We start from the raw sequence: 26273 nt of genomic DNA on the forward strand, positions 1-26273 counted from the left end.
AAAATTAAGGTAAAACATAACAAAACTTTAAAAAAAATTGCATAAAACCCATGTTTACATCTAGTCTACAATGTCAAGAGAAAAACTACAGTAATTCAAGTTGTAAAGGACTTTCTGTAGCATAACTGTAATAATCATAACTCACCAGGAAAACTAACAGATAAGTACAAATGACCACTGCCTCATGGATTACAGTCAACCCTCCACGAAAAATGGAAAAATAATGAAGGGGAGAAAAATGAGAGATCAGAAGCAGTAAAGGAATGACTAGGTGCATGAAAATAAATATAAGAACCAGTATTGAAAAAAGAAAGGTTGTGATCAGAGAGCATACGCTCTACAGAGCAACCCCTCCTTTCAATATCAGCACTTCCCCAGAGGGGGTGATGTCCATTAAAGTCCCCCAGGATAAAATTGGGAAATGGCAACTGTTCCATGAGAGCATCAAGATCTGATTGATCATGTATCTCTCCAAGTCACAGGTAGATAGAACAAACAGTGATGGTATGACCCAAGGAAACACGGATGGCTACGGCCTCCAAGGGTGTGTCGTGTGGCAAAGACAAGGTGGTCACATGCTGATCAACCAACAGTGCCACCCCTCCATGCACTCGTCCATCACACAGCTTGTCATTTCTGTATAAAGAAAACTGCCGAAAGGTGACCGTATCGGCAGGTTTCAGAAATGTTTCCTGTAAGGAAAGACAAACAAGATGGTAGGAAGCAATCAGTGTTTTGATGTTATCCAGATTAGAACGTAAACCTCAACAGCTCCATTGTATCAGGGTGGCCATTTTTATTTACGTGTGGGTGAATTGGGTGGAGAACCCTTCTGTTTACGACCATGTCTTTCTTCCTTACTGTCCTTATTCGAGGGAGGTTTATCAACCTCCATGGATACTGCCCTGGGTCAATTGGGCTGCTCTTTGCTGTTGGAAGGAATTCCAGAGACTGAGGATCTGAACAAATGATTGTTTTGCATCTTGGGGTGAGAGAAGAAGATGTATCTAAGGAAATGCCTCTACCTGGAACCAAAGGATGTGGATCTTGGGGTTTGGTGGAATGTATATAAGGGACAGAGATAGTTGTTGAAGTTGATTTATCAACATTTTTAACCATGGAGGTCAAAAGATTTTTCCTTTGTTTGAAGAACCATTCTTTTGGAGGCACAGAAAAATCTGTCTGCACTTCCACAGTAGTTGTGGAACGAAGTGCAGCAGCATATGTCCGAGATAAGGTGGTGGACAGCAATTTTCGAGCCTCAGGATAGGTAATGTCAGAGATGCCAACTATTTCAAATGACTGAGCATAATGATTGTAAACAGAGCCCATACAGATATCGTACAACCACTGGATACATGCGCCACAAAAAAAATCGATGTGGCAAACTGTACAAAACGCATAACTGTTGCTGACTTTTGATGCAATGACTGGATATTTTGCACTATATTCTTTCCTAAATTTTTGATTCACAGTTTTAGTTCTTTTAGATTTGCCAGAAACAAAACAATCTGGTGAACGAGACCTCTTTTTTTTACATCTTGTGAATGATGGTGTTTCTATGCCACTTAGAAAATGAGAAATATCCATCTACGCGAGCGCTGATTGGCTGACAAGCACTGATGACATAACTATGGATTCCCCCACATACCCTCTATGGAGAAGCACCGCACTCAAACTTTTTTATTATTGCAAGCACAAACATGATTATTGCAAGTAGCCATTTGGACTACGTCTTTTATTTATTATCAAAATTTATTTGTATCTCACTAGAAATTTTCTTTTCATCCCTTTCAAGCCCTGGGGGAACAATTTATCACTTTATTGTATAGGCCTATATAATATATAATAATTTGGGAGTTGCAACAAGTCGTAATATTTGTCTGTATGAGAGGATAGTCATAATATATACACCAAAATCGTAATGATTACGCTCAAATCATAACAATTGACATCTCTGTAATGTTATGAATTATTTTCAAACACTGCACCTCTCTTTCTTCCAACCATTTAGGGCAAGAACGAAAGTAGGATGGGTGAGAGCCATTGTAATTGATGCAATGAGGGTCCATTTCACACTCATAGGCATCATGGTCCTTGCCACTGCAACGAGCACACGTCGAGGAACCACGACATGACGTCTTCGAGTAACCGAACTGTTGGCACTGGAAGCATCAGAGAGGGTTTGGAATGTATAGCCATACTCTGCAATTAAGATAGCCTGCATTGATGGTGGCAGGCAGACGTGGTGACGTAAATGTGAGAATGAGGACATTGGCCGGCACATAATTCCATCTTTGTGTGTGGAGATACGCTTCACTGCACAAAAAACTCCTTGAGCAGAGAAACAAGCAAGAATCTCCAACTCTGGGATGTTCTTCAAATCCCTCTCAACAATAACTCCTCATGATGAATTCAAAGTCGCATGAGGTGTAACCTCAATAGGTATATCCCCAATTGCCTTTGAATGCAAGAGGAGTTCACTGCGTCTCCACCAATATGTCACCAGATCGAAGCTTCTTTACTGACTTTGGAGAGCCAACAAGTACCTCTAGTGCCTTTTGAATGAAAAACTGAGACATTTGCCCTAAAGGTTTGTCTGAAAGTGAGTGCAATATAAGAAAATGAAGTAGAACAGGTGGTGCAGATGGTGAGTATTGCTGCTCGGAATTTTCAAGAAGTGGTCATTTACCTATAGACTGTTTTTTCACTGTTTTATTAAGACTTTTAATTAGAGTATCCATAATAAAGAGAGGGATATTTCGGTTTCCATTGACCCCACCCACCATGGAGCCCTACGAGGGAATGCACTGCAATGTCAAACAAAGACACTGCAGCAATGCTAGGGTTACATAAGCACTATACCCAAACACCAGCATCAGATATAATATCCACATCACCTCTTGAGAGCATCCAACACTGGTACTTGGTTGACCCTAGCCCGAGTGGACCAGCCAACTGAAACAAGGGGGCCACCCCAAGGCCATCCATCTACAGGAATTCAAGGCCAAAGTGGTGTGTTAGGATTGGCCCCCTCAACCACTAGGATTCTCTCCTCCCCTTCATGGGTTGCCAAGCACGGCAAACATGTGGGTGGATGTTTAGAACCCAGAGGAGGTAAACTGAAAGAACAGAAGCTTCCCTGGGAGGTCCCCTCACCACATACAAGAATCCACACCGAGGGGGAGAATTTATAGAAAGTATAAGAAAGTCTTAAACCTGTATATTTTATGTTATGTAACAGTCTAGCTCTTGCTCTATCCAATCATATTTAAACCTTCATTACAGTTCTTTTCAAAGTTCTGTTTCATTAAATAATGAAAATTAAAACACCACTTCTCCTTTTTAAGACACACTTGGTATAATATACAAGTTCATATATACATTTACACACAAAGTATTTACACTATATCTTGTGATGCAGTGTGGCTATCTTTACAAAATTTGGTAGACTTTTAGTAGAGATTTTGAGTGTTTTGTGCACAAAATGTTATATTTTTTAACAAAGTATTTTTACTAAATATTTGCTTGTGAACATATTGAATCTGTTTCATTACTAGTCTGAGTACAGAGTGATTTTCATGTTCTTATTAAAAAAACATTTCTTCATCCCAAAAATCTTAAATATTATTTATATAATCTCTTAAACCTTCTAAATACATTTCAAACAATTGTTTTCTATAAGACTTCATAATTTCTCTGATATTTTCCCTACCCTATGTGAAGTCTGAAAATTTGACCTACCTCATAACCACCATTAAAAAAACAGAAATATTTACAAATTATTCTTCCTTTATTCTTGATTTACTACAAATTATAACACAAAAATACAAATGTTTAGTCTAAACAGCTTAAATTTCATAATATTATAGATTTATTTTTTTTATTTTACTGACCTAGATAACATTACATGACTTGCATTGACGCAGCACATGTGCTCATGTTACCAAATCCAATAATATAAAACCGTGTTTTAGTGGACTAGTAAGAATTTTCAGTCTCTGTGTGGATGCTTTCATTAACCCTATCTGCCCAGACTTTATTTACTGCAAGTCACAAGGTTTTATTAGTCTACACCCAAAATATTACTAAGTTATTTTTTATGTTATACAAATTAGTAAAACATAAAATCTTAATTAATAGTCTACAATTTATTAGTATATGAGTTTTGAGTTCTTAATTTCATAAAAATCCTGAATTTCTCCTTGTGTGAGAAATGTGACATTTTCTCTAGATATCCTCTCTTCTCTATTTTATTCACTATCCCCTCCAATAAGTATGAAATTTAACATAAATTACTCACTACGAAATTGTCATTGCTGGAAAAAAGGAAATTCTTATTAGCCTTCAATCTTGTTTGGTTACAGAGCCATCAAACAGAAAATCAGACCCCCTCCTGACATGCTCACCCATCACATCCTCTCTTTCAGGATTTATTAAGTTCTGTTTAATGTTTAATTCTAAATTATATGTATCCAATACAAAGCTACGGTGTTTTCATCTATCAAATAATGTATTATATTATGTTATGTTCTGAATAAAGAATTGTCAATTTCTCTTTTAATTTTAACTTATTCCCACAGAAAAGATAATAATTAATTTGGATGAAATTGTAATGGCTCTTGTTGCAGAGTTAAAAATCCAGAAAAACTGCAACAGTTAGAAGAAATTGTCTACTTTTTACACATTATTATTCTATGTTCTTTGGTGCATAATTTAAATAAACAAAAAATATTTTCTGCATTACTATCATTAGTATTAAAAAAAAATAGGGTTAAGTGTCATTGACACTCAACAGAAAAACAAAAGTCACAGGTAAGTACTTTATTCCTTGTTTTACATGTTTATTCTTTATTATTATAAAAGTAAATAAAATGTAAAAATAGGGACCTCTTTAGGTAAGTTAAGATTAGATTAAGTAAAATTAATAATAATAATATAATAAAAGTATTTCACAAAGCACACATGCAAACAGCTCAGAATAGTTCATGGGTAACGTAATTCTATAGAGTAACATAAGCTACACATTCCCAAAGTGATTTACAACCTACAATTGCAGTAATAGTACTGAGGCACAGGTTAAAGAACAATAAAATGAGGATAGAAAAAGAACAGAAAATACAAAGTTTTACTCAAAACAAACATCTGAAATGTATTCAGAACATTTTAGAAACTACACAAATAAAATTTGAGAATTATGAGATGAAGAAAAGTGTTTAATCTTTACATAAAAATCACTTTGTATGTAGACTATTCAAAACAAATACTCAATGTATTCATGCACAAATCTTTAATTTATCAAAAATACTTCACTAAAAATATACTTTTGTATGTAAAAGAAAATGTTCACTGAAAGACTGCCAACTTTTGTAAATATATGCACACTATATTAAAAATTAGTAATATCAAATCTCTAAAGACTTTAAACAAGTACAAAGAGGTCAAAAGGTTGGTCAAATTGATCAAGCCTTTATTGAGAGATTTAGAAAACAAAACCTAATGCACCAAAACATTTCATATGTGAAGCACTTAGAAGATTCACAATTAACAATTTTTATAATAATACATGGAAAATTATAAAAATATAAAAAAACAACATGAGATATGTTGACAACCTTAACTAGAAAATATAAGATTCTAGCACTGTACATCTAAAACAGTTGTTTGAAATCTGCAATACTATTGTATACTTCTTTATACTTTTTAATTTTAATAAGCACATGTAATTTTATAACATCACTACTAATAGGAAAATGCCTGTTCAACATATTCAATAGCTAATACAATCACGCTTTCAATAAACAAACACTCTTTTCAATAATGATACACCCATGAGTACTTCAGTAGGCTTTATAAAAGTTAGTTTATTTAAAAGTAAATTAAATATTAACTTCAACATTTCAAATAACGTACCTTTAGCTTCTCTTAAATATACTAGTCTAAGCAGGTTTAAATGTGACACAGACACATCACTGGAATGTTTCTTAAATACCACAAGAACCTTACAAATGAATTTCTAGGTTTACATCATATATTTCAGACATCCCTAAACATTTAAATTATAAACTCTAAATGTAATTTCATACCTAGTAACTACTAACCTTTCCCACTGAGGAAAAAAATTCCTCCAGGTCTTGGCTATGTATTCTTGGGGACAACTGCATGCATAACACTGTTCGCATATCACGTTCTTCAGCACTCATTTCAAATGATCTAAATATAAAAATACTCCTCATCCTTCAAGCTCAGCAATTTAAAAACATGTATTACCTTAACACGCAACATAATTAAAGAACACTTTTTAAACGTAGTCATTATAAGACAGATTAAAAGATGGCATTTCATCCTGTAAAGCTGTGTTTGATTTATTGATTGATTTAGTGATTTATGGCACAAAACAGCTAGGCTATCTGCACCAAACATCCAGTAAAAAGGTAAAAATAAATTAAATGTAGTAAAATACATAAAAGGAAATGAAGGTAAAACAAAACATCACTGAAAAACAAAAAAAGCATAAAACCAATGTTGACACCTAGACAACAATGTTGAGAGAGAAAGCAGAGTAAGAGAAGTTGTAAAAGACTTTCTCTAGCAAAATGGTAATGATCATAACCCGCCAGGAAGACTAACACATAAGTACAAGAACCACCGTTAGTCACCTGAAGTTGGTCTTTCCAGTCCTGGTTCTGGGTTATGTTGTTATAACAGCCAATATCAAAAGGTAAAGTAATAAAAGTGTTAAATGACATGCAGCAAAATTGTAATAACAACTCGCCAGGACGACTAACAGGTAGTTCAAACAGCAGCGTTAGTCACCTGAAGTTGGCCTTTCCAGTCCTGGTGTTGAGTTATTTAATGGTCTGGCCATTTTCCAATGTCAAATTGAACTAGAGAGATTGAGACTCCGAAAAGGGAACCACAATTAAAAAGGTGTAATGAATAAATATCAAACACTTAAATGAGATTAAAAAGATTAATGGCCATTAAAAAACTTTATCAAGGTGGTCATTGTCACCATCACCAATAACACTGTCCAATATTACAGACAAACCCTGGGACAGAACATGTTTAAAATAGTGCCGTCATTGAGAGTCATAACGATGGCAAGAAAGTAAAATGTGGCTTACAGTGATTTGAGTGTTACACAAACTACACACTGCTGCATCAGTTCCAGATAAAAGAAAACGATTAGTTAAAAAACTGTGACCAATGCGTAGTCTAGTTAGAACAACTTCCTCCTTCTGAACCTTATGGAAGCTAGACGGCCAGAGCCCAATATATGGTTTTATTTGAAAAAGCTTGTTGTCACGTTGCTCATTAAAAGTGGACTGCCAGCTGGCATGGAGCCGAGCCTTAAACACAGGACCATAAGTCCATGTACCGAATAGGCACAGTGGTGATAGTGCCAGAGCAGATAGATTTAGCTGCCGTGTCTGCAAGCACATTCTTGCAAATATCAATGTGGCCTGGTATCCAGAGAGACTGGATAGAAGTAGATGTTAATGAGAAATGGGCCAGTTGGTTTTGAATATCAGCAAGAACAGGGTGTGAGCCAACGTGAAGTGATTCCAAGACCAGTAGAGAACTAAGCGAGTCAGTATAAATAGTGCAGTCAGAGTACTGCTCAGCTTCAATATCATCCAGGGCAAGAGATATGGTGTACAGTTCAGCAGTGAACACAAAAGCTGTAGAGGGGATCCTGCGCGCAACCATCGAACCGCAACAAACCATGGCAGAACCCACAGAATTACCTGATTTGGAACCATCCGTATAAATTGGAATGGAATGATTGTTTAAAAGATATTCAGTAAATAAAAACAGAACTTCCAATCGGGAGTATCTGCCTTTTTCAGATGACTTAAAGAAAGGTCACATTTGGGGGCTGTAATAAGCCATGGTGGAATGGGCTGACCAGTGGATTCTGCAATGATATCCAAGGACAGACCCAATTCATCCAATTGCACCTGGACGAGAAGGCCAAAAGGAGCAATAGCAGATCATCTGTTCTGAAAAAGTAAGGCCCATTGAGAAAGGAAAACAGATACCCATGTGGGATGCTTTGGTAAGGAACAAAGTTTCGAAGAATACAGTAAAGACAATTGCAAATGGCGAAGGTGCAGAGAAGGTTTGTGAGATTCCACATATAAGCTCTGAACTGGAGAGATGCGAAAAGCCTCAGTGCAGAGTCGAAGTCCTTGATGATGAATGGGGTCCAGCATCTTTAAGGCCAAGGATCTGGCAGAGCCATAGACCACTGATTCATAGTCGAGTTTTGAACGAATAAGAGCACAATATATCTTTAACATAGAACATCGATCCGCTCCCCAACTGGTGGTAGATAGGATATGGAGGATGTTCAGTGCTTTTGTGCATTTGACCTGTAGCTGCTTTAAGTGTGGTATGAAGGTCAACTTATGGTCAAAGATAAACCCCAAGAACTTCGTCTCAGGGACCATTGGCAGCAAAACTTCACCAATACAGAGTTCAGGATCAGGGTGAATACCCTGTTGGCGGCAAAAGTGCGTGCAAACAGTTTTAGAGAGAGAAAAATTATAGCCGTTCACCATAGTCCACTTCAGTACACGATTGAGGACAGTTTGCAGTTGCCGTTCAATATATCTCATGTTCGACGACTGACACGAGATGTGAAAATCGTCGACATAGAACCCGTTTGCAACAGTGAGAGGGAGTTGTTCAGTGATGGCATTTATCTTTATACTGAACAGTGTGACACTCAAAACACAGCCCTGAGAAAGTGTCAAACCCACACGAACTTGGAATCTCCTGTCCATTAAAAATTTTTTAATAAGCATGGGTAAATGACCATGTAACCTATATATATGGAGGTCTCGCAAAATGCCATACCTACATGTAGTGTCGTAAGCCTTGTAAATGTCAAAGAATATTGATACAAGATGTTGGTGAAAAAGGCATCTCTGATTGATGTTTCAAGTCGAATTAGGTGGTCCGTGGTAGAGTGCTGTCGTCGTAACCCACACTTGGTGGGCAAGAGGAAGTTGTTTGATTCGAGGAACCAAACAAGATGAGCATTAAGCATTCTCTCTAAGGTCCTACAGAGACAGCTCATGAAAGCAATTGGATGGTAGTTTGAAGGAATCTTGTGATCTTTCCCAGGTTTAGAGGAAGGTAAGATAATAGCCTGGCACCAGGCATCAGGAAAAACATTCTCCTGCCAGATCCAGTTAAAAACAATTAGAAGAATATCATGAGAAGCAGAAGATAGATGGTGCAGCATTTCATAGTGCAGATCAACAGGTCTGACCAATGTACTGCCAAACTGATATAGGGTCAGTTTGAGTTCTATCAGTGTGAAGGAACGATTATAGTCGTAGAGACAATCAGCTCAAAAGGAAAGAAGTGATCACTCTGCCTGAGTCTTGATGGCTAAGAAGGTGGAGGAAGAAGCAGAAGTGCTAGATACCTGGTAAAATCTTTCACCTAGAGTATCAGCGATGCTCCGAACATCAGTTACCTCTTGGCCATCACAGAGTAAGATCGAGAGGGGGAACAGAATTATATTGCCCACTGACCTTCAAAGATTGCTGCTCAGTCTTCAAGACGAGGTTGTTTACCTATTGACTGTTTTTCACTATTTTATTTAAATTTTTTGTTGGAGGATCCATAGGAAAAAAGGAAAATTTCAGTACCCACTGACCCCATCCACCATGGAGCACTACGAGGGGATACACTACAATGTCATGCAAGGACATTGCAGCAATGCCAGGGTTTTGTGAGCACTATACCTAAACACCAGCATCAGACACAATGTCCACAACACCCAGTGAGAACTTCCAACACTGGTACTTGGTTGACTCTAGCTCAAGTGGACCAGCCGATTGACCCAAGGGGGGCCACCCAAAGGCTGCCCAGTAACAGGAATTCAAGGCCAAAGTGGTGTGTTAGGGTTGCACCCCTCAATCATCAGGATCCTCTCCTCCCCTTCACGGGTCGCCACTCACGGCAAACACGTGGGTGGATGTTTAGATCCCAGAGAAGATAAACTGAAGGAACAGAACCTTCCCTGGGAGGTCCCCTCACCACGTACAGGAATCCACACCGAGGGGTGTAAAGTTGTGAACATTTGTTTCTTTGTTTCATTTATATATTAAGTACAGAAAAACAAATTTAAAAAAAAAACAATTTGTGGCTGGGTGTTGCAATTGAAGAAAAACTCGCTTGGAAACATCTGCAAAATGTATATATAGAACAATTACAATTAATTTCATGTTTTATAAAACTCAATGTGATGGAGACATGTTCCATTATTTTTAACTTTAGTGACAATATCATATCATATATACAAAACACGTGTAACAATAAAAGCAGGGATAGATACAAAGCACCTGCTGTAACTAAACAGGTTATTGGGAAATGTACTATTAAAAGACATTTAATTTTATGATACAGTGCCACATGTATTAGTGAAATAAATAAATTAAAGTTAAAAAAAAAAAAACAGTATGCAAGTTTTAGTAACTTATAGCCTTCTTCTGTTTCAATTATAACCAATAACTGTAGTTTAATTGTGTATAATTTTTAAACTTTATTAGCTCCAAATTAATACAATACCATCTGCTTAAATTACAATGTGGATTTATTAAAATATGTTTGATAAATGACATGGAAACTGTTGAGTTAAAAATACATTACAGCAATAAACGACATAAAATTTTAAAATATTTTTAATATATTCAGAAGGTTTAGGAGATATGTGTCAAAATATTACTGAAAAAACTAAGATGAGCTTTGATTCTAACACGAAATTCTCTTGACTCCTTTCAGTGGTGCTGAGAAAGAAAAATAAATAAATATCTATTACACACTTAACACTGAAAAATACATATCTGAAACAAAGATAATTCATACCTGTCACAAGATGGTTGTCTAGGAGACAAAGGAGGAGAAGGCACTCCTCCACTTCTACGTTGTTCTCGACTGTAGCTTCTACCAAAAATAATCATTCTCAGCAAAATATGAGCTGTTACATACTTAGATTACCATATCAGATCAAAATTTACATTGAACTTCAATTACAAATTTCTTCCCTGAAGTCATACTTTATACCCATTCATTATTCTCTATCCATCACTCAGCAGAAATAACAAACAAGGAAAATCTTTCTGTTAAGACATTACAAAAGTTTTCTTTTAACACTTGTTAGCTAGGTTTCAGAATATCTATTTTGCTAAAGATCTCACATCTAAATTACACCATCTGTTCTAAACAGATGATTAGAGAATAACTTTAGATATTGCTTTTCAAATTCTACTCATTTTTTTCTCTTTGATGATCATCAAGCTTTGATCAATAATTAGTAGCTTTTGCATTAGATATAAATTTTAAAGAAGTTTTAACAAATTTTTATGGCTAATTAGAAGATAACAAACACCTTACCAAATATTATTTGCTGCATTACATTGTGAATTTCAAAAAACTAAGTATGTTTTGTTAACTCTCTTGCTATGGGCTCCGTTGAATCAGCCAAGGTCGTCATCCCAAATTAACCTTTACAGTTTCCATACAGTGACTTAAAATATAATTTGTGAATTTTCACAACATTTCTTAAGCTTTCACTGATTATTAAAAGTTATTTGCACAAAAAAATCACAATTTTTATGAAGTATTTTCACTAAAAACTTTTTTTTGAATATATGTTGGCATATTGTTTATTGCACTGAGTACAAAGTAATTTTCACAATAAGATTAAAAATACTTTTCTTCATCTTAAAAATTTCTATTTTTTGCATGACTTTTTAAAAGTTCATAAATAAATTTATGTTGTTTTCTCAGTAAAAATTCACATTCACTTTATTCTTTTCTCTACTCCAACTTTATACAAGGTTGATCAAGTTGAGAAACCTAGCAACAACTAAAACAATATCTAAAATCTGAATTACCCTTTTTTCCTTTCTAAAATGACTTCAACTTGTAACATTAAACTACACTTGTTTATCCTAAACAGCTTTAAACCCATAACAGTGATTAAGTGCTTGCTTTCAATAAATGTAAATGTATTTTGACAAATTCAGAACAGATACATAGTTATTTTATTTTTGATAAGTAGTCTTCACCTATGGCATGATACCTAATTTATTACAAGTCTTCCTCAAACATAACTTTCTAATAATTGTTGTAAAATAGAGTTGGGTATACTCATACAGTACTCAAATAGGTAGATACAGTACTCAAATAGGTAGACACATCTGGTGTATTGACCTTATGTAGCTAATCACAAGCAAAATTTCTGTAACTTATAATAAATGTTCTAATTCTATGATACATACAGAAAGACAACAAAAATAATAATAAATAGTTTTCTAGTACACAAACATTGTATAAAAATCAATAAATACTATAAAATTAATAAAATATTCCCAACTCACACTTCAGTATTTTCCCACAAGTTAGCCTAGAATCAATTTTCAGTTTCAAGATAATTTCATGGAAAATATATCAGTGATTATAACAATTTTTTAATTACTTTTTTTTCTAGAATGGGAATCACAAAACTTATTTCAAAGTTATTTAAATTACACAGGACACCATTTATATATATATTTAAATAATCTGCAAAAAAAAAAAACAATTACCTTAGATAATGCTTATTGTAACTAGAAGAGAAACATTTTTTAAATATTTCTCAAGTCTTGTATCTCCTAATAATAACAAACATATCTCCAACTCAAATAGTTTCCAATATATTATTTTAACTAGAAATGCTAAATAACAATAACTAAATTTATGTGAGAAACTCTATACCTGCCCCTTCTCTGTTTCTTATCATGGCTTCTACTACGACATCTATAATGGCTATTGCGACTATGAGATCTACTTTGTCTTTCTTTGCTGCTGTTCCTATGAAAGCAATTTTCTCTGCTCCTACTCTCATAGTTACTTCTTTCTCTGTTCCTACTCACATGATTACTTCTTTCTCTGCTCCTACTCACATGATTACTTCTTTCTCTGCTCCTACTCTCATGATTACTTCTTTCTCTGCTCCTACTCTCATGACTACTTCTTTCTCTGCTCCTACTCTCATGATTACTTCTTTCTTTGCTCCTACTTCTTCTATTTCTACTTCCACTTCTATGACTTCTCCTACTTCTACTATGGCTCCTGCTCTTTTGTCTTCTCTTGCTACTCCTGCTCCTACTACAATGGCATCTTAAAATTTATAAATGAAGATTAAAAAAATAGTCTAATTAAATTCTATTATGGTTTATGATAAAATTACAAAGATCCATGAAACCTGATTTGCTTTATCAGTAATAAATTAAACAATTTAATGGAACCGTTAAAAAATTTTAAAAATTAAATGTATTACATTTGGATTTTATTTTTGGCTCATTTCATCTAGTTTTTCAAACTTGAAGGAGAAAAAGATTATATGCTACAGAAAATGATATTTGTCTATGTATATAGGATAGGGAGATAGATAACTGAAAGATCTTAGCAGTTAATTTACTCATTCTCAAATAGCCATGCATAATAGTGAGAGACTTTAAATAATCAAAGTATGTGGATGCAAGGACAGTCTATAAGTAACTTTCTCTCTTGGTTATAACTGCTTTCAATAAATAGCAAACCTCCACTGATGAGTGAAAATGCGTTATCATAACTACGACAGAACAGTTGGTAGCTTCAAATGTGTGTGTGTGTGTGTGTGAAATATGACTGAAATACACCAGATATTTTCATCAGTTTATTTGCAGCACTTATATAATTTTGGTTTTGGAAAAAGCAAAATAAAATATGTATAATTCTCAAAATTTTATGACACATTATGCACTTCATTCCTTACCTTCATATTGAATTTTTAGTTTTTCAAAGAAAACAATTCCATTCCTGTATCTGTTGAACAAGCATCAGTGCCACAAACGCTAATGCATCAAAATTTAAATAAGGTTCTCAGGCTCACGTGATTGTTAAGATTTAGGTACTAACTAAATCCAAGCAACATATTCTGTATGAAGAAACAGTTAATTTTCAAGGTGTACAAAGAACACAAGGAAATAAAATAAAAGATAATATGTACAATTATGTATACATATTTCTACATTATTATAGCAGATTAAATCTCAAGTCAGACTATTCTTGAGCTTTCATAAGACAGACTAAAACATTTAAATTCTATCAAAAATAATAAATTACTTAGTGAAATCCAAATGACCAAGTATTTTTCTTCACATAAAGAAATTTGTATTTTGAACTTATGACAAAAATACTCAGTTTATCTGCCACTATCTCTAATTCTGATCTACTAACCAAAGTATAGGTAACCAGTCAGCAGCACCCACACCATTCACACCACAGGCCTGACCATTACTTTTATAATCCACACATAAGTTAATAAGCAGGGAATATTTTGTGATATCACATACATTTAAACCCAGCCTGCTAGCTCCAAAATCCAAATTCATACCACATAGCCAACCCTTTCTCCCACATAAGATATATTATTCCTGTAATTCACACTAATATTTATAACATCTGTAGTACAAGAAAAAGCTTTAAATATAACACTTCAAACAAATCAAGGGAAGATTGTTTTTTGTTATTACAGATCTGAATAAATTCAGTGTTTTGAAAACAATGCCTGTGAATACTAATGAAAAAAAGACCCAATGTAGATTGCACATTTTAACTTAATAATCAAACTGGTATTTCAAAATACTTAATCATTTATTCGTGCATTCTGCAAATACCAGGCTTCTGGTGAAATAAAAGTAATAACTTTCATTTTGACAAGACTGTAAAGATTACAAATTTTTAACAGAATAAATTATGTACTTTTATTGCAATAAAAAACTTTTTATCTTTGTTTCTTAAGAACATCAGCAAAACAAATATGTATAGCAAAAATACCATCATAAACATTTATACCTTTTGTTTTCTTTATCTGACACTGAGCCTTCCGATGTTGTGCTACACTGAGTCTACATAAAAATAAATATATTATTAAAATAAATATATTCTATGGCTCATATAAGAACTTCAAACTAATTCTATAAATTATTTTTAACAAATTTTCAACATCTGCTAAGATTACTTCAATTTCAATACACAGAAGTTCAAGAATTACTCCTCCCATGAAACATTTGTCATTTTGTTTAATAAATAGTATACATACTTTATCATGAAGAAGCAGTATGCTGATCATGATAAAACTTTCAAAATCAAGATTGACAAAAAACTGTTTTAGATTGCAATTTCATCCATTTAGCAAAATAAACTTACAACCACACACAACCAAAATACAGACAGTCCAAATTACAAACTTGGCAGGTAGCATGGTACAGATGTCAGTTGGCAGAAACTCTTTTCACTACAAAAGAATCATGAAAAGAAAGAGAGAAAGTAACGTGTGATTGTTCCTCCCATCTTTTCTATTTTCGTCTTACAAATATTTTTAACGTCCATTCAAAACAGCACAACAATCAAGCTATTTAATTTTTTTTTACTAATATAATTAATTTGTGAAAGAGAGGAAAAATTACATGCATTATTGTATTAAACATAATTTGCTTCTTAGTCACAATTCTGTACGAACTTCTCTTGTTTTAAATAAACATGCAATTATGCTAACTTGGACTACTAAAACTCTTATGTTAAAGAAAATTTGTAGTACGAAAGCCACTGAAGATCCTACCTAAATCATCTGATTATGTTGCATCTTATTAACCCTTTCATTATGGGTTGAGTGGAATACAACCAGGTCGTAACCATAGAGGTATCCATGAGAGTAATATTAATATGATTGTTGATAATATATGCATATGTTTACAAATTTTACAGATTAATAGTTACAATTACAAGGCTTTTATTGTATACAAAATATCAAGTTTTTAAATTAAGTATTAAAATATTTTAATTTAAGATTTTCTCATAATTTTTCTTTCAGAATGTTGACTATGCATACAGAGCAATTTTCATTTTAAGATTAAAAATACTTTTATGCATGAAAAAATGTTTAAATTACACATGTGAAACCATTGTAACTTCCAAATAATTATTAAATATTTTAAGAGAAAAAAACTTTCTATTTTACTTATTTTCACTATCAAATTGAAATCCCTGTATATGTTTGATAGATCTAACCAATCTTGTAACCACTATAAGAAATTAGAAAGCAAGTATGATTTAAGCTTTTCCTTTTTCTAGAATGACTAGAAATTATAACTTGAAAACAAATATTTAATCTCAATAATTTAAATGGGGTCATTCCATGTCAAATCATCCAGATTTTGGAAAATTTTCCAGGTGACCCCCTCAGAATGCCTTGAAAAAATTCACATGTGCTCATCTACCCATATAATGAAAAATTGCCAAAGATTAGATCAATATCTCTAATAGTTTCTGATTTACAGCCCTGTAAAATTTAATTATTTTTTTGTTATTTTTGGCGAATTCATTTTCGAGTAACTTTGGCTGCTTAAATCTTCAAGAGTAATGGCGGTAGAAGGCTGAAATTTGCTACACTGACTGAATTAATCTCATAGAATTCAAAAATGGTCTCAAACCAAGTTTAACTCTCTTAGGATTTTCATAGTGAGGTTGTACAATCACCTGAAAACCCAAAATCGTAAAAAACATTGGTTTATTTAATAAGCCATAACTCTAAGACTTAATATGATACAAAGCTGAATTTTGTTTCCAAATTTCCTATAACATATCTGTTGATAAATCAGCAATTGTTGTATTTAAAAGTCTATTAGATCTCCTGTAAAAAAATGTAGTTGCATGCAACTTTTTTATGATTTAGCTAAAAATAGCCCTACTTCAGGCCACAGTTTGACCATGTCACCAATTATTCAGCCTTTTCAGGTTTTTACCATATATTCTTTCATCTCTGAATATGATCCACAAAAAACTCAGGATGATGTATAACCTACTTTATGAGTTATAATTTTTTAAAGTATCCTCTGACCATACATTGTTTACTTGAAAAAAAACTTCAATTCGGGTGCATTACTGTGTGCAAATATAACCATACAATTTTGAAGTAATTTATGAATCCCATTGAAATATTCTAATCAGCCTTTACCATATATTCTTATATCTCTCAACATCATCTTCAAAAAAATCAAGGTTGTGAAAAATAATAAATTGTCAAATTTTAAGTGTCTCTGATATGTATCATTAGGCAAAGGACCACATTAAGAGCATTCAGTTCTTTGTTGTCAATCAGGAATCAGTCCTGCAGAATTGTGTAAAGTTTGGTCAACTTGAGCACTATAAAAATGCAAAACTGTGGCAGGTATTAGGTCACATCATAGCTTTATTCCCCACTCTACCAACAAATTGTATATGAGAAGGCTATCAGATGATGATGTGTACACAGTTGTAACTGTTGGTAGTAGCAGTTAAAGTGATGTTGCAGGATCTCAAATAGGGTCTAATGATAGCAATGACAATTATCAGCCAGGGAAATATGTAGCATGCATATACGATCATGAACAGTATGTGGGAAACATAAAAGATAAATCAGATGAACATTCCGATGTGTTGGTGTCATTTATGAAGAAATCAAGAAACGAACTGTTCTCATGGCCTGCAAGGTCACGTAAAGATGAAAGCTGGATTCCTTTCCAACATATTCTTTGTCTGATAAGTGTACCGACCATGCAAGGCAGTAGTGCTCGCCACAATGTTCTAAGTCAAAGTGATCTCAACACAATCAAACTCGAATTTCAGAAATTTATTCAAGCTGTACAAAGCAATGTTTATCTGATGTTGTTAAGGCTAGTTTATCACCAAAGCAGTTTTTGAAACATTTCATTGTCATGATTATTGCAGTTTGGTGTGACTATAATCTTTTTCAGTTATCTCCATGTTGTATCACTGTGCTTTTTGTGTCTGGTTTACTTTGGATTTATTATATTATGAATCTTAAACTCAGCCATATTTGCATAACTGTAATGCATACACAATATATTTGCATTGCCATGTGATCTAACTAGTTATGCCAATAAATTTGTTCAGAAATGAATTAATTCTTTCTTGTTTCTTACAACTTCATTAATTAACATTGTGAAAGGCTGGTTAGAATATTTCAGTGGGATTCATAAAATTCTGACAGGTATTTTTCAAAATTGTATGGATATATTTTCACACAGTAACACACCTGAACTGAATTTTTTTTAATACAAAACGTATGGTAAGAGGATACTTTAAAAAATTATAACTCAAAAAGTAGGTTGAACATCATCCTGATTTTCTTTGTAGATCATATTTAGAAATGTAAGAATATATGGTAAAAATCTGAAAAGGTTGAATAACTGGTGACATGGTCAAACTGTGGCCAAAAGTAGGGCTATTTTTAGCTAAATCATAAAAAGTTGCATGCAGCTAAATTTTTGTACAGAAGATCTAACAGACTTTTAATTACAACAATTGATATGTTATAGGAAACTTAAAAACAAAATTCAGCTTTGTATCATATGAAGTCCTAGAGCTATGGCTTATTAAATAAACCAATGTTTTTTTACAATTTTGGATTTTCAGGTGATTTTATAGCCTCACTATGAAAATCCTAAGAGAGATAAACTTGGTTTGAGACCATTTTTGAATTCTGTGAGATTAATTCAGTCAGTGTAGCAAACTTCAGCCTTCTACCACCATTACTCTTGCAGCTTTAAGCCGCCAAAGTTACCCGAAAATGAATTCACCAAAAATAACAAAAAAATAAATTTTAAATGGCTGTAAATCAGAAACTATTAGAGATATTGATCTAATCTTTGGCAATTTTTCATTATATGGGTAGATGAGCACATGTAAATGTTTTCAAGGCATTCTGTGGGGGTCACCTGCAGCCCCCTGGATAATTTGACATGGAATGATCCAAGATCACATCATTGTACATTTATATATATATATATACATCTGTTACTCTTATTATACTGACCTTTCAACCATTGTTAACTAAGACATAAGTTACAATGATGCAATGCATGTGCACTCATGACAGCACCAAAGAATATAAAATTGAGCTTTAGTCTTTATAAAGTGACCTGTCTTGGCTGTGTTAATGGACTAGTATTTTGTAAAATACAACCACATTTCAGTTACATTATATATGTATATACATTATTGCTATTTATATGAAGATTTTAAACTTATTTTTCTTAAAACAGAAAAGTAAATAAAAAGTATGGCAAACAATTATCTTTTCTAGTTATAACCTTCGCACTCAGTTGCTGCTTGTCAAAGGTTGCTAAGCCTTAAGGTATTTCGAACATAAAAAGCATGTGAAATAAAATCATTTATTTAGATTTTATATATACATTGGAATAACTGAAATCTAACAAATTACTATATAAATACCACAGAAACCCACTGTAATTTATCAAGTTTATTAACAGAACTGAATGTGGGTTAGGTAAAAATGAAATTTCTAACTTACCAGCACAGAGGTCGGCCTTGAAAGAAAAAATTACACTATTATATTTGAAAATGGCTAGTATATTCTGAGCATTCAATTGGTTATTCACATGCCATATATAGAATTAAGTGTACATAAGGGACTGTTTTGAAAAATCTAAGTAGGAAGCCATTGTGTTTGATTCACTATATATAGTGATTGCTCATTATATGGAAAAAAATAGGTTTTATTTTATACTCTAGCTTTTAAGTATCAATAATTTGAGTTTCTAATTCGTACAAAGCTATAGATTCTGTATGTTGACACCTCAAACATCTCATTTGAACCAATGCTAAATTCAGCATACCATGTGGCACACAAAAATTGATGTTTAGGTTTTTAAATATTTCTTCAAAATTAAGAAATTAAATAATATATAATATCAAAATTTGAATTAAAATCTACAGTTTGATACCAAACTTTGTGACATAAATTCTAAAATAATAGTTCAATAAAGTTTTGAATGCGAGTCAACAAATGTGACATGATGTTTGACCCATAACAAAAGGGTTAATACACACATATTTAAACAGATTTAGAACTATAATCAAATGCCTCATCCATTTGATGTAGTATTGCTTCATAATTCAACTTCTGAGACATGGACATCAATGATCTACATAACCTAACCTAAACCACACTTGGAAAAATGTATTATGATACATATTGAAGTGAAAAACAACATTTGTGTATTTAAAGGCACAGAATATAAATAACATGTATTTTAAATATTAATTAAAACAATAAACATAAATGGAGCAAAAGAAGGTGCTAGTCTACAAAAAAATAATGCTCTGACATGAAAGAAAGTGCTAGGGCTGTACTTATGTCAATAATTAGAAAAGAATGATTAAACAAACTAAAATATAAGATCAGGCTTATAAAACAATACATTTCAAATAAAGTATAAATTACACATGAAGCTTTTCACAACCTTACCAAAAAGAAACACTACTGTTTTTCTTAACAATCTTTTCTTCTAACAAAATACCAATAAGCTAAACTTTTGATCTCTCAGCCATCAATGAACTGGAAGCAATATTCAGATACAGAGTTGATAAGAACTGATTGATTGATTGATTTACTGTTTTATGGCACAAAGCAGCTAGGCTGTCTGCACCAAACATCCAGTAAAAAGGTAAAAATAAATTAAATGTAGTAAAATACATAAAAGGGAAGGAAGGTAAAACAAAACATCATTGAAAAACAGAAAAAGCATAAAATCAGTGTTCACACCTAATCTACAATGTTAAGAGAGAAAGCAGAGTAAGAGAAGTTGTAAAGGACTTTCTCTAGCAAAATGGTAATGATCATAACCCACCAGGAAGACTAACACGTAAGTACAAGAACCACCGTCAGTCACCTGAAGTTGGTCTTTTCAGTCCTGGTTCCAGATTATGTGTCATTATGGCCAGTACTAAAAGGTAAAGTAATAGAAGTGTTAAATAACATGCAGCAAAAGTGTAACAACAACTCGCCAGGACTACTAATGGGTAGTTCAAACTGATAGTTCAAACAGCAGTGTTAGTCACCTGAAGTTGGCCTTTCCAGTCCTGGTGTCGAGTTATTTAATGTTCTGGCCATTTTACAATGTCTAAATAAATTGGAGAGATTGGGACTCTGAAAAGGGAACCACAATTAAAAAAGTGTAATGAATAAATATCAAACACTTAAATGAGGTTAAAGAGATTAATGGCCATTAAAAAACTTTATCAAGGTGGACAGTGTCACCATCACCAATAACACTGTACAATGTTACAGACAAACCCTTGGACAGAACATGTTTAAAATAGTGCCGTCTTTGAGCATCATAACGTTGGCAGGAAAATAATATGTGGCTTACCATGGTTTGAATGTTACACAAACTACACACTGGTGTATCAGTTCCAGATAAAAGAAAATGATGAGTTAAAAAACTGTGACCAATGCATAGTCTAGCTAGAACAACTTCCTCCTTCCAAACCTTACGGAAGCTAGACGGCCAAAGCCTAATATAGGGTTTTATTTGAAAAAGCTTATTGTCACGTTGCCCACTCCAAGTGGACTGCCAGCTATCACGGAGCCGAGCCTTGAATACAGAACCATAGTCCATGTACAGAATAGGCACAATGGTGATAGTGCCAGAGCAGACAGATTTAGCTGCCATGTCTGCAAGCGCATTCCTGCGAATACCAACGTGGCCTGGTATCCAGAAAAACTGAATAGAAGTAAATGTTAATGAGAAATGGGCCAGTTGGTTTTGAATATCAGCAAGAACAGGGTTTGAGCCAACGTGAAGTGATTCCAAGGCCAGCAGAGAACAAAGGGAGTCAGTATAAATAGTGCAGTCAGAGTACTGCTCAGCTTCAATATGATCCAAAGCAAGAGATATGGCATACAGTTCAGCAGTGTACACAGAAGCTGTAGAGGGGATTCTGCACACAACCACCGAACCACAACAAACCATGGCAGAGCTCAAAGAGTCACCTGATTTTGAACCATCCATATAAAATGGAATGGAATGATTGTTCAAAAGATATTCAGTAAATAAAAAACGGTACTTCCAATCGGGAGTATCTGCCTTTTTCAGATGACTTGAAGAAAGGTCACATTTAGGGGCTGTAATAAGCCATGGGGGGGGTGGGCTGACCAGTGGATTCTGCAATGTTATCTAAGAACAGATACAATTCATCCAATTGTGCCTGAATGCGAAGGCCAAATGGAGCAATGGCAGATCATCTGTTTTGAAAAATTAGGCCCACTGAGAAAGGAAAACACATCCCCAAGTGGGATGCTTTGGTAAGGAGCGAATATTCAAAGAATACAGTAAAGACAGTTGTAAACGACGAAGATGCAGAGAAGGTTCGTGAGATTCCACATATAAGCTCTGAACTGGGGAGGTGCAGAAAACCCCAGTGCAGAGTCAAAGTCCTTGATGATGAATGGGGTCCAGCATCTTTAAGTCCGAGGGACTGGCACAGCCATAGACCATTGATCCATATTTGAGTTTTGAACGAATAAGAGCATGATATATCCGTAACATAATACATAGATCCGCTCCCCAACTGGCAGTACAGAGGACACAAAGGATGTTCAGTGCTCTTGTGCATTTGACCCATAGCTGCTTTAAGTGTGGTACAAAGGTCAGCTTACGGTCAAAGACAAGCCCCAAGATCTTGGTCTCAGGGACCACTGGCAGCGAAACTTCACCAATACGGAGTTCAGGATCAGGGTGGATAGCCCGTTAGTGGCAAAAGTGCATGCAAAAGGTTTTATAGAGAGAAAAGGGTGACACTCAAAACACAGCCCTAAAGGACCACAAGTTCCTGTACAAAAGAACGGGAAAGTGTCGAACCCACACGAAATTGGAATCTCCTGTCCATTAAAATTTTTTTAATAAACATGGGTAAAAGGCCATGTAACCCATATATATGGTCTCACAAAATGCCATACCTCCATGTTATGTCACAAGCCTTCTCAATGTCAAAGAATACAGACACAAGATGTTGGCATTTGGGAAAGGCTTCTCTGATTGATGTTTCAAGTCGAATTAGGTAGTCCATGGTGGAATGCTGTCGTTAGAACCCACACTGGGTGGGCGAGAGGAGGTTGTTTGATTCGAGGAACCAAACAATATGAGCATTAACCATCCTCTCTAAGGTCTTACAGAGACAGCTTGTCAAAGCAATTGGACAGTAGTGTGAAAGAATCTTGGGATCTTTCCCAGGTTTAGAGAAAGGTAGATAATAGCCTGGTGCCAGGCATCAGGAAAAACATTCTCCTGCCAGATCTGGTTAAAAACAATTAGAAGAATATAAAGAGAAGCAGGAGAGAGATAGCACAGCATGTCATAGTGTACATCATCAGGTCCAACAGATGTACTGCCAGAATGATGAAGGGCCATTTTCAGTTCCACCAGTGTAAAGGGACAATAATAGTCTGAAAGACAGTCAGTTAAAAAAGGAGAGAGGTGAACACTCTGCCTGAGTCTTGATGGCCAAGAAGGTGGAGGAACAAGCAGAAGTGCTAGATACCAAGCAAAAGCTTTCACCTAGAGTATCGGCAATCCTCCAGACATCAGCTACCTCTTGGCCATCAGAGAGTAAGATGGAGAGGGGGACAGAATTGTAGTGCCCACTGACCTTTCGAATCCTGTCCCATATGACCTTGTAACTGGTGGTACACGATATGCTAGATGTGAAATTAATCCAAGATTCCTTCTGGCTCTGACTTCTTACCCACCTAGCATGTGCACGGGCCCGTTGGAAAGTGATGCGGTTCGAAAGTGTGGGATATCTACAGAAAATATCCCAGACCCGTTTTTGTGCCAAGTGGCAAGCAGGATTCCACCACGGATGAGGATATCGTGGAAAACGTGTCGAGGTTTCAGGAACACACTGAGCAGCTGCTTGTATAATACAGTCAGTTACCGCTGCCACATAGTCGTCTATTGATGGCTGATTCACGATGGCAGGATCAAGTTCTGTGAGAGCAGTGAAAATGGACCAGTCTGCCTGATCCAGCTTCCACCGGGGCATGAGAGTAGGGTGGCATTGATCACGGCCAGTCTCTCTCAAAAGTATAGGAAAATGATCACTGTCTGGTGGATTATTGTCAACCCTCCATGAAACATGGGAAAATAATGAAGAGGAGAAAACCGAGAGATCAATAGTGATAAAGGACTGACTTGGTGCGTGAAAATTAGTTGAAGAACCAGTACTGAAAAGAGAAAGATAGTGATCAGAGAGCATATGCACTATAGAGTGACCCCCTCCTCTCAATAACAACGCTTCCCCAGAGGGGATGATGTCCATTAAAGTCCCTCAGGATTAGAAATGGAGACAGCAACTGTTCAACGAGAGCATCAAGGTCTGATTGATCATATGTCTCTCCAGGGGACATGTAGAGAGAACAAAGACCCAAGGAAACACGAATGGCTACGGCCTCCAAGGGTGTGTTGATTGACAAAGATAGGGTGGGCACATGCTGATCAACCAAAAGTGCCACCCCGCCATGTACTCGTCCATCACACAACCTGTCATTTCTGTACAGAGAAAACTGCCGAATGGTGACTGTATCAACAGGTTTTAGAAATGTTTCTTGTAAGAAAAGGCATACAGGATGGTAAGAAGCAATCAGTGTTTTGATATCATCCAGATTAGAACGTAAACCTCGACAGTTCCGTTGTATCAAGGTGGCCATTTTTATTGATGGGTAGATGAAGTGACTGGAGAACCCTTCCATTTACGACCACGGCTTTTTTCCTTACTGTCCTTATTCGGAGGAGGTCTATCGACCTCCATGGAACCTGCCCTGGGTCGATTGGGCAGGTCTTTGTTGTTGGAAAGGGATTCCAGTGACTGAGGATGTGAACGAATGATTGTTTTGCATCGTGGGGTTGGAGGAAAAGATGCATCAGAAGAAATGCCTGTATCTGAAACCGAAGGATGTGGATCTTGAGATTTGTTGGACTGTATGGGAGGAATAGAAATGGGTGTAGAAGTCCATTCATCAACCTTTTAAACCACGGAGGTCAAAAGGCTTTTCATTTGTTTTGAAAACGATTCTCTTGGAGTTACAGAGAGATCTGTCTGCACACCCACTGTAGTTGTGGAACAAAGTGCAGCAGCATATGTCCGAGATGGAGTGGCGGACAGCAATTTCCATAATAACTAATGTTATGGGTTGTTTTCAAATGCTGCACCTCTTTTTCCTCCAACCGTTTTGAGCAAGAACGAAAGTAGGAAGGGTGGGAACCATTGCAGTTGACACAATGTGGGTCTGTGTGACACTCATAGGCATTGTGGTCTTTGCCACCACAACGAGCACATGTCAGGGAACCAAGACAGAATGTCTTTGAGTGGCCGAACCTCTGACATTGGAAACATCAAAAAGGGTTTGGAATGTACGGCCATACCCTGCAAAATAGATAACCTGCCTTGATGGTGGCAGGTGCACATGGTGATGTAAATATCAAAACGAGGATATTCGTCGGCAGTGTAGCTCCGTCTTTGCGAGTGGAGATGCCCCTCACTGCAGAAATTCCTTGAGTGGAGAGACCAGCAAAAATATCTGACTCGGGGATGTTCTTCAAATCCCTCTCAACAATAACTCCTCATGATGAATTCAAGGTAGCATGAGGGGTAACCTCAATAGGTACATCCCCAATTGCCTTTGAATTCAAGAGAAGTTCACTGTGTTGGGATGTGGACGTTTCAACCAATATGTCTCTAGATCGAAGCTTCTTTACTGACTTTGGAGAGCCAGCAAGTCCCTCTAGTCCCCGCTAAATAAAAAAGGGGGATATTTGCCCTAAAGGTTTTTCTGAAAGAGAATGTAATAAGAAAATGGGGTACAGGTGTTACAGATGTTGAAGGTTGCTGCTCAGAGTCTTCAAGACGTGGTCGTTTACCTATTGACTGTTTTTTCACTATTTTACTTAAATTTTTTGTTGGAGGATAATTTCTGTACCCACTGACCCCACCCACCATGGAGCCCTGTGAGGAAACGCACTACAACATCATGCAAGGACATTGCAGCAATGCCAGGGTTTCATGAGCACCATACCCAAAACCATCATCAGACACAATGTCCACAACACCCGTTGGGAACTTCCAACACTGGTACTTCGTTGACTCTAGACCAAGTGGACCAGCCGACTGACCCAAGGGGGCCACCCAAAGGCCACCCATCTACAGGAATTCAAGGCTAAAGTGGCATGTTAGAGTTCAACCCCCCAACCACCAGGATCCTCTCCTCCCCTTCACGGGTCGCCACACACGGCAAACACATGGGTGGATGTTTAGATCCCAGAGGAGGTAAACTGAAAGAACAGAACCTTCCCTGGGAGGAC

The 26273-nt window shown here is 35.5% G+C and overlaps 1 protein-coding gene across 14 annotated transcripts in view; it reads right to left on the bottom strand.

The window, feature by feature from the left end:
* LOC143232193 (RNA-binding protein 39-like) overlaps window positions 1-26273 on the bottom strand; it is a 79622-nt gene that overhangs the window by 42377 nt on the left and 10972 nt on the right. For 10 of the 14 annotated variants that reach the window (XR_013017427.1, XM_076467329.1, XM_076467331.1 and 7 more), the window contains exons 3-6: window positions 14905-14957; window positions 12781-13185; window positions 10888-10965; window positions 6102-6213 (exon numbers count right to left, since the gene is read on the bottom strand). Coding sequence is in view for 13 of the 14 variants with exons in the window: in XM_076467329.1 (XP_076323444.1) it covers window positions 6102-6213; window positions 10888-10965; window positions 12781-13185; window positions 14905-14957 (648 nt within the window). In the remaining variant the exon portion in view is untranslated. The remainder of the gene's footprint in view (window positions 1-6101; window positions 6214-10887; window positions 10966-12780; window positions 13186-14904; window positions 14958-26273) is intronic. The other 4 variants (XM_076467333.1, XM_076467325.1, XM_076467334.1 and 1 more) reach the window with 1 other exon arrangement.

The sequence above is a fragment of the Tachypleus tridentatus genome, chromosome 11, assembly GCF_004210375.1.
Source record: "Tachypleus tridentatus isolate NWPU-2018 chromosome 11, ASM421037v1, whole genome shotgun sequence".
In the NCBI taxonomy this organism is placed as follows: Eukaryota; Metazoa; Arthropoda; class Merostomata; order Xiphosura; family Limulidae; genus Tachypleus; species Tachypleus tridentatus.